General features: G+C 36.0%; 1 protein-coding gene across 1 annotated transcript; it reads right to left on the reverse strand.

Annotated features, from left to right (window-relative positions):
- Window positions 1–8,012: 8,012 nt before the first annotated feature.
- Window positions 8,013–9,493, reverse strand: LOC21405694 (probable xyloglucan endotransglucosylase/hydrolase protein 23). Its single transcript, XM_010104715.2, has 3 exons — window positions 9,134–9,493; window positions 8,686–8,879; window positions 8,013–8,571 (listed from the first exon to the last, which is right to left on the reverse strand). The coding sequence occupies exons 1-3, from the start codon at window positions 9,401–9,403 to the stop codon at window positions 8,166–8,168; spliced, it is 870 nt and encodes a 289-aa protein (XP_010103017.1). The 5' UTR covers window positions 9,404–9,493; the 3' UTR covers window positions 8,013–8,165.
- Between the last annotated feature and the right edge of the window lie 1,207 nt (window positions 9,494–10,700).

Consider the following 10,700-nt stretch of genomic DNA (forward strand, 5'->3'; position numbering starts at 1 on the left):
TAAGGGAGCTATAAATTCTTCCAATATTAAGAAGAAGAATAGGGGAATTCAATGTCTGGAGTGCGACGGTTATGGCCACATTCAATCCGAGTGTGGTAACACTCTCAAGCAGAGGAAGAAATCACTCAATGCTACCTGTAGTGATGAAGAATCTGAAGGAAGTCAGGAGTATGATGATGATCATGTGAGTAATTTCGTTGCCTTCAATGTTTATATTCATCAGGGTGTTTCTATCGACAGTGTTGCAACACTTCCTGTAAAAGATTCCATGAACATGAAGTGTTTGAGTGGATTCTCCACAGTGGTGACAACATCAAGGAGGGAGTCTTTGAGTGTGTAAGACCGATTGGTGTTTGTAATCTCTTCATCTTAGTGGATTGTTCACTGTGTGGGCGTGGCCCCGCAGATGTAAGTGTGCGCACTGAACTATGATATCAATTCCTTGTGTGTTTTATGTTTCTATTGATATTTATGTACTTATAATTTACTGTTGTTGAATCAAAGAAAAATATATCGATCTGTACGTATCTGTCATCAGTGTTACAACGAGTCTTATAACACTCTTTGTGACACCTGATTAAAAGCAGTCCTTTCAAATTGTTTCTATTATGTTCTTTTTTGACACTATTTTTTAGAGCAAGGACGTAGCTAGTTGCTGATGGTTGATGGCTGCTATGTTCCCATCAGCATGCTGAGCACCAGCTTTGCTAGATTCCAAAAGAATGCAATCATAGTTATCAGCAACAACTTGGGCACTATAAGACAAAATACGTGCATTAACAAATATGAAAATAACACCTGATTAGAAGGAGAAATTTTGATAAAAGTGACCGGAAGAAAATAAAAATTGGAGATCTAGACCATTTTTTTTCATAACAAAAAACCATTCACGTGTATCTTACTTGTTAAAAAATGGACATCATTTTAATCTGTGTACATTTTAATCCATGTGTATATAAATTGCTTAAAAAAAATTTCTGTCTCTTAAAACTGAACAGACCCTAACCCTCACCGACCGACCTTTTTTCTTTTTTTTTTTTTTTTTCCTTTTTCCTTCCATTCTTTCCCCGTGGCTGCCCAGACCCCCTTTCCTCTCTCTCTCTCTCTCCTCTGGTTCTCACTGACCACCCTAACACCGACCGACCTTCCCCAAACGCCGACCGATCCTCACAAACACCGACCAACCATCCCGAACGCCGACCGACCCTCCAGAACTCCGACCCAACCCTCTCAAACGCCGACTGACCAACCCCAACGCTGACCGACGAACGTCAACGCCAACCGACCATTTCCACCCCCAACGCCTATCGACCTTCCCCAAACGCTGACCGATCCTCACGAACACTGACCGACCATCCCGAATGCCGACCGACCTTCTAGAACTCCGACCTGACACTCTCGAACGCCGAGCCACCAACCCTAATGCCGACTGACCATTTCCACCGACCCTCCAGAACTCTGACCTGACCTCCCGAACGCCGACCCGACTAGAACACCCACGCCTTCAGACCACGACTGAAAATGGCATCACAAAATAGCTCTTCTTCCTTAACTAGGACGGCTATTTCCCGAACTCAAGTCGACGAGGCAACGAAATCTGCTCTCCCTCAGGTAATACTAAGATTTTATTCTCTGCATTAACATTAAGGTTTTATTCTTGTTTTATTTTTTTTAATTACATTTTCACAAGAACAAAACTTAATATAAGAAAAAACAAAGAATATACATTACTGTAGTGTGTGTCACGGTCGGTTCTAGGTCAGTTTCGGTCGGTTCTAAGTTAGTTCAATCATGCTCGTTCTAGGTCAGTTGTAAGTCGGTTCTATGTCAGTTTAAGGTCAGTTCTTGGAGGGGTCAGTTCTTGTTCAGTTCTTGTTGGGTTTGGGGTCGGTTCTAGTCGATTTGGTCGGTTCTAGTTGGGAAGGTCAGTTTTAGGTCGGTTCGAGTCGGTTCGGTTGGGTCTTGGTTGGTTTGGTCAGGTTTTGGTTGGTTCGGTCGGTTCTTGGTCAGTTCAATCGTTTTGGTCAGTTCTGTCGTCGGTTATGTCCAGTTTGGTCGGCTTTTGGATGGTTCGATCGGTTCTATTCGGTTTGGTCTGTTCTAAGTTGTTCGGTCAGTTCTAGGTCATGGACTGTCAGTTCTAGATCGATTCTAGGTTGGTTTAATTGGTTATAGTCAGTTCAAGGTCGGTAATAGTCGGTTCAAGGTCGGTTCTTGGTCTATTCGGGTCAGTTTTGTCGTTTTGGTCGGTTCTGACCGATGTGTTTTTTCTTTTTTTTTCAGAATGACCTCCCGAAGTACAACATAGATGAACTTCTTGGGATTGGACAGCTAAGGATGATCATGGATCCTATGCAAGAGTACTTCCTAGTGAAAGTCACTATGAAGTCAAAGATTGAGGCCTTGGAGGTAATAAGATAGAATTTAGACCCTGAAACGGAAATGCCAATTTTCAGGGAATCTATTTTGGAGTGTTGACACACTATCTGCTTCTAAGGCAGATAGAAACAGAAAAGAAACATGAGTTATGGTTCATGGTTAATGGAAAGCCAACTCAGACTACATTCAAAACTAACCTGCTCCTGTAGATATCTGGCAGTACTGGGATATCTTGTAGACAACTCATCAAACAAGACAGAAAACTCATCAATGCGGTAAGCCTCAGCGGTTTAAAAGAACAATGGCAGAACACCGCTACATGTGAAATTACTTTTGATGTTTTGCGACACATGCCATGTGCAACAACCGTGATGTGTTAATGTATAAACTGTAGACAATGCATTACTTATACTTTGATTCCTAGCAGAAATAAAAACTAATTCCTCAGAATCAGTGATAATTTCCTTCAAGTTCAAAAATAACCATGTCCAGGATGCATCATTCTCTGAGTCTACAATGGCCCATGCGGTGGGATAACAATGACGTTCACTATCCTGTGCAGTGGCAACTAATAATGTACTTCTGAATTTTCCCTTCAACCACGTTCCATCAACACTGATAACTTTCCTCATGCAACGAAAACCTCGTATACAAGGTCCATATGCTAGAAAAAGATAGATAAAACAGTTATGGTCATCAAAATGAATATTGGTGATATTGTCATGATTAGTAAGAGACACCATATGAAAGTATGATGGGAGCTTAGTGAAGCTTTCTTCAGCCATACCTCTTACAAGTTGAAGTGCGTGCTCACGAGCCTTCCATCCTTTGTAATAACTGAAGTCTGTCCTGAATTCGTCACGGGCATATTTCTGAATTGATTTGGGAACCGGACCCTGTTTGATGCCTATAAATTAGTTTTTCATATAACTTCCAATAACGGAGTACGTTGCTTGCCTGTGCTTCGCCGAACGCTTTTCTAACGAGCAAGAGTGAACACCATTATACTTGCGGATTACAAACATGTTCGATAGTCTCAGTTTGCAGACTCGGATACACCACACACATTTCGGATCCACACACTCTACTACAAGCACGTCTTTATTTGATTTTGTTGTTCGAAACTCAAACTGTCCCTTTAAAGCTATTAAATGCAGTTTTTCCTTCAAATCATTCTTACTTGTAAAGTACTGACCAACTTCTAAACTAGATCCGTCAATGAAGGTAGATCCATGAGATGATCCAAACTCAGTCTGGTCGATACAAACTAAAGGACCAGCAACTTCTACTTCATTTAAAATGGCAAGTGGTTGTGGCTCTAGCTGTGGTTGTGACTCTAGTTGTGGCTCTAGCTGCGGCTGTTGTGGCTCTAACTGTGGCTGTGACTCTGATTGTGGTTGCGACTATGGTGGAATATCATTACGAGTTGAAAACTCATCTGTAGCTACAATACCCATAAAATCACGATAAAAAAAATCGTCATGCACAGGATTTCTCCTAATTTTGACTCCATCAATATGTTCTTATGGATTCATAAACTTCTCATCCACTATCACGTGTAGCGGTACCTCGTGAGCTATATCCCTGAAAAATAACAAATCATCATTGTCTTCGATTACAACGGGTAACAATTTCTGTTTCAAATTCGGTACCTACGATAACTGCAAGGAATGTTTTTGTCCATAAGTTGCACATTTTCTACAAATCTTATCAACGAAGGTTTCGAGAGTATTCTTCTCATCCATATATATGCCAATTAAATTACAGTCTATATGCCACACCCAACAACTTTCATTCTCCACCCATTTTCCTCCAATGTCAAAAAAAATCCTCCACTGAGGCATTATTTAGATTTTAAAACTGCAAAAATTTAATCAAGATAATAATATGTCATTAAACCAAATCAAATATCCCACGAACAGACCAAGAACAGACCATATAATAAGAACAGACCAAGAACATACCATATAATAAGAACAAACCAAGAACATACCAAGAATAAACCAAGAACCGACTGTGCAATAAGAACAGACTAAAAACTGACCGTGCAATAAGAACAGACTAAGAACAGACTAAGAACAGACCAAGAACAAACTAAGAACCGACCGTGCAATAAGAACAGACCAAGAACAGACCACAAACCGCCTATGTAATAAGAACAGACCAAGAACAGACCACAAATCGACTATGTAATAAGAACTGACCAAGAACAGACTAAGAACCGACCATGTAGTGAGAACAAACCAAGAACTGACCAAGAACAGACCACGAACCGACAATGTAGTGAGAACAGACCAAGAACCGACCAAGAATAGACCAAGAACCGACCATGTAGTGAGAACAGACCAAGAACCGGCTAAGAACAGACCAAGAACCGGCTAAGAACAGACCACGAACCGACCATGTATAAGAACATACCAAGAACAAATCAAGAACATACCAAGAACCAACCATGTTATAACAACAGACCAAGAACAGACCACGAACCGACCATGTTATAAGAAGAGACCAAGAACCGACCAAGAACAAACCTTAGACCAAGAACAGACCATGAACCGCCTATGTAATAAGAACATACCAAGAACAGACTATGTAATAAGTACTGACCAAGAACAGACCAAGAATAGACCACGAACCGACCATGTATAAGAACAGACCAAGAACAGAACAAGAACAGACAAAGAACCGACCATGTTATAAGAACATACCACGAACCAACCATGTTATAAGAACAGACCAAGAACCGACCACGAACCGACCAAGAACAAACCAGTTTTTTCTAAACCCAGTAAATCTTCATCATATCAGACAATATAAACTAGTCTTTTACCATGTAAAATTACTATTTTAATGGATTTTTAACATTTTTAACTACATTCTCATCTTAAAAACATATGAACAACAACGAAAAACACCATGAGAGATATAGAAAAAGAAAGACTTACTTAGTAGCTCTTCTTCAAACTTCATTTTGGATGAGAAAAAAATGCTGAATGGGCAAGATAATAATGTTAATGAGGTTGTGCGATGACGATGACTTGAGAAGAAGAGAGAAGAAATGGAAGGCGGCTGGGAGAAGAAAATGGCACGAAATGGAAGAGAATGAGGAGAAAGAAACCCCTAAAAGCATAATTGATGACGTGGAATAACTGATGTGGAAGTTTGCCTATTTATCCAATTTATTTTTTTGTGGTTTATTTACTTAAAAACACTTTTTACTTAGTCTATTTATCCAAACAGCCCGATCAGAAGGAAGTAAAAAATATCACATGTTGCTATGCAAGTAGTTTATAAAGATTAAAGCAATTCACAAGAATAATGATGAGAGATTTTCAGGTCTTAAGAAAAACACATTACTGTTATTGGTGCTTAGGATTCCTTTGGTAGTTGGATAACAAGTACTCACTCACATCATGTACCACATTTTGTCCATAGTGAAAAGGTTTACAATCTATAAGGATCACATATAACATCGGTAAATAAGTTGAACAATTTAAGAGGTGCTGGTGTTGTTAGGCACCACACACTAATAAAAATGGCTCCAATAACATACGACATACATCTTTTATTATTAGTTGTGGTTTTTAGCATTAGTCGTACTTCAAATATTCGTCAAATAAGTTTGATACAGTATATTATCTCTTCTTTTTAAACAAAAAAATTGTTTATTTATCTAATATGGATCCCGAGACAATATGTAAAAAGTTACAAGAACATAAGAGATATAACCCAACTGTGACCAAAATAGATCTTATTGATATTTACTCATGTGCCACATGAACAAAAGTAGATTAACTAATATCAAAGAGAAAAAAAGGAAAAGAAAGCAAAGCAATAAAACTAGATCCAATTTTTGTATCTATCTGCGCCAACTCCAGTAGTATCCTAGGATAGTGACGTAAATAGTTAAGAATGTCTTTTGAAGAAACTTCTCCAGAAAGTCATAAGAAGTTGCTGCCTTAAAGAGAGATCTGATTTCAGCCTCAAGTGAAGAAAAAATAACACAAAAGCTTATAGTAGTTCCGTCTCATTAACTTTACATACCATATTAAAATTACTTGTCCAATTTTCACTTGTCTAATATTTAGAGCCCGTTTGGTTGAAGGATTCGTTCTCTGATTCGAATTATGGTTCATGATTCGTTACAGTATTTTCTCTTACAAAAAATACATGTAAATTGAAAATAATTATAATCTCATTATTCAAATTTATGAACCAAACAGGCTCTTAATATTCTAATTGATGTCTAACGATTATTTCACCGCGTCATTATTATATGAACGTTAAAGCAAATAAAGGTAATTAAAAGCCACTTTTAACAATTTTCAATTGCGTGTTATGTTCTGATAAACATTAAGGCCCCGTTCATTTCGCTGATTCGAGTTTAGAATTCGAGTTTTACTACAGTAAAAAGCTCTCACAAATAATCACATCTAACTTTTTTGCTACAGTAAAAAGCTCTCACATAAAATCACATATCAACTCGAATTAAAAACTCGAATCAGCGAACTAAACGGGCCCTAAAATTCGACAGCTGATTTGAGGGCAGCTGCCTCAAAAGGAAATAAACGACAAAAACTATAAAGAAAAATTTTACAACACAAATGAGAAAACGCTTTAATAGATCAAACGACAAGTTATTTATGACCCGTTTAGTTCGCTGATTTTAGTAATTAATTCGAATTGAGATGTGACTTTATATGAGAGCTTACTATCGTAACAAAATTAGAGATGGCTGTATCTGAGACTTTTTTATTGTAGTAAAACTCAAATCGGTAAAATAAACGGGACCTTAATGATTTAAGGCTGGACATAAAACGACAAGTCTTCTGTGGATTACTCTGCCTCTGCTGGTGCCACGTCAGATTGTCATAGTAACATCCATCAATCTCGTTTTGAATAACATTCATCAATCTCGTTTGGAATAAGTAACATCCCTTAGGATTGACTACCATTTTGACTCCATCCCAAATTTGCTAATCAATCTCAACATTCTTAGTCGAGATTGTAGAACAGAATGACAAATTCGATCTCTCCATGTATAAAAATAAATCAATAACGGTATGTACAAGTAAACAAATAGATAGTCGAAAATGTCTGAAATGAAATGCCAAATTATAAGGAGGAAATTATGAATTTACCCTATAATTACCAAACTGGCATGGGATTTCAAAAAATTGTTCGGCGAAAAATTCCTTAGTAACTTGAGGATGGTAATTTCCTTAGGGAGAAATAGTTTATCAAAAGTAACAAAAGAATGTCACTTTGATAGAACATTTATTTTTTTGTTAGGATATTATAATGGAATAGTAAAGACGACACTAATCTTTGGTAATTTCAATGAATTATACGCAAAAGCTATAAATACACGTCGTGTATGAATATGCCTCTATATATAATGAACTTCTTTTCTTTTGATATATATATATATATATATATATGTATACGTATGTATATATTTAATTAACTATGCGATGGAATGATATATATGATTAATAATCAATCTTAAATGTTACTGAGACTGATATTATAATAGTTTCATATGAGTCCTTAGTTGCTTTGAATAATGAAAAGCTAACTATTATTTAAAATACCATTCCTTGGAAGTGCAGAGCGATATTAGAAGTTAAGCGAAGTCCAAAAAAAATTGTTCATACTAATTATAATTACTCTCAAACAGATTTCTGGAACGAATAAAAGAATAAATTACATTACAAAGAGAATAACTAATCAACCAGTACACCAAAATAATAACACAATAAAAAAAAATTTGTATCTTCTCATCTTTAGGCTATCTTGCATTCTTGAGGAGTGCCTTGTGGGAATCTCTTAGCATCTGTGCAGTAATTGTAGATCATATAGTTCTTCTGCACCCATTTCAACTTCTCTTCACCGGCCGAATCCAACTCCTGAGATAGCCAGGAATTCGCACCGGAGGTCGAAGAAGAAGCGGAATGCGAAGAACAAGAAGAAGCTCCAGAGGAAAAAACACAAGCATTGGCCTTGAAGTTTCTGTATGAGGCAGTGAAAGGTGCTTGGCTCCAGTCTGTCTTGACCAAACCACCTCTTGTGGCCCAATCATCAGCATTCCAAAGACTCGAATATATTCTCATTGGTTGGTTCTTTGGATATGGAACCCCCTTTGATTCTAAATTCTTGAACTTTCTGATTGGTGTACCGTCCACAGAGAAACTGACACGGAGAGAGAATTTTTCAAAGGTTATGAACAAAGCCCAGTAGGAAAAACTTGATTTTGAGAATGCAAATTTGAAAAGAAAAAAAAAAAATCTGTTAATGGGCACTTACACAATTTGTTGAGGATTCCAAAGGACAGAATATGTGTGAAAATCAGCAGTTGGGTCAAACCATAAATAGAATTGTTGTTCTCTGTTGCCTTTGCCTTGACTGAAGACATTAGTGTGAATAATGTAAGGGTCACCGCTCAGGTTACCCAAGAACTCGAAGTCAATCTCATCCCATGTCGACCCTTTTGATGACAACTGCAAAACAGTTCATACATAACAAGAATGTTAATTATTAACTTATTTAACCTTAAAAAGAATGCTAATTATTAACTTATTTAACCTAAAAAAAATAAGAAACTCCATTTCACTTATTTAAATTTATAATTTAAATTTTATTACAATAAAAATTATTTTAAAAATAATTATATTTAATTTTTTTAGACATAATATCTCATTTAAACTCAAATCAACGATCTTACCATACTATAGATAAAGTTAAGAGAACTTACATAATATGCAGTTACAGTGCCAGCTGAATTGCCAGGGACAAGCTTGAGCTGCATATCAATCTGGCCGAACAAATACTCATTCTTAGACTGAAATCCGGAGCCGGAGGCTTTGTCGAGAGACAGAGTCAGAAGCTCGCCATTGTTGAGTATCTTAGCCCGGCCGTCGCCCCAAGTAATCTGAAAATCTTTGTTCAAATTGGCCTCGGAGAAAGCGATAGCAAAAATACAAAGCACAAATAAGACGGAGTTTGAGAAAGAAAGAGAAGCCATGGATGTAGTTTTTTTTTTTCTTCTGTCTAGCAAAGAAGTGATAGGAATCAGAGAGAAAAATATGAGAAGATTGATTGATGGATAATGGATTACGAAATGAGGTTGTATTTATAGAATTAAGGTGGCTTATTATGTTTTGGGTCCGTACGAAAAGCAAATGAAGAAGTAACCAGGGAAGGCTCAGTCAGGTCCTCAAGCTGTGGCCAGTTGTTTTGGGCCAATGAAAGCAAAACATGATAGCTATTAATTTAATTTAATTTAATTGACTGCCAAAATTGCAATATCTAAGCATAGCCAGGGCATGAGACGCGTTTTTGGTATCAATGTCGTGGCGAAATTGCATGGTTGGTTGGTGGGGGGGCTCTTTCTGCTCATGTTTCGAAAAATTCCATCTCAAAGCTGGATTTTTTTTATTATTATTTTTGGAAATATTAGAGAATTTTGTGATATGATATGAAAAAAAAATATCTCTCTAGTAATTGTTAGATTATATCATAAGTTAAGATTGAGAAAAACATAATAGTTTATTTTGATAAAGATCTTACAGTTTAAATTGTATGCTTTAAATATTAATAGCATATTTTTCATGCTTAAGCATATGATTCTCGAGTAAATTTGTGGTTTTAACATTGTATTGATTTTAATGATTACTCAATTATTTTTCAATCGATAAGAATTGGTATTTTAACGGTAAGTTATTGAAATAATAGTTTTAATAAACTAGATAATTAACTTAAAAATATGATAATTAATGAATTTAAATTTTTTTCAAATCACGTCATAAAATTTTTATATTTAATAATAACTACCTATAAAAATATAACCATTAATATTCGTTATACATAGAGAGAGATTTAACGATTTGAGCAACTCCCAAAGAAGGACCATAACACCGCCACTAAGAGTCAGATCTTTTGATCACACAGTTTGAGCAAGTGAGCTGTGAAATATCTGTGATCTCTTAATCCTTAATTAGTTTTAATTTGATTTTGATAATTTTACACTATATCATCCTCAAGAAAAAAAAAAACCCCCACTATATCTCACTGCTCTTCAATTTTTTATTCTTAGCAACCCAATGGAATATGGATAAGATCAATTATAAAAGTAGAAAACATGTGCAGGATCGGAAATCTTTTAGAATTTTTATTTAAGTCAAAGAAAAATGTTATAAAAAATAAATTACATTGTTGCACTTTAAAATTTTTATGTTTTGCATTATACACTATAAATTTTTAATTTTACCAAATTGTATGTTAAATTTTAAAATCATAAAATCAGTAACAATTGAGATTCA

Source organism: Morus notabilis, unplaced genomic scaffold (genome assembly GCF_000414095.1).
Source record: "Morus notabilis unplaced genomic scaffold, ASM41409v2 Scaffold317, whole genome shotgun sequence".
Taxonomy (NCBI): domain Eukaryota; kingdom Viridiplantae; phylum Streptophyta; class Magnoliopsida; order Rosales; family Moraceae; genus Morus; species Morus notabilis.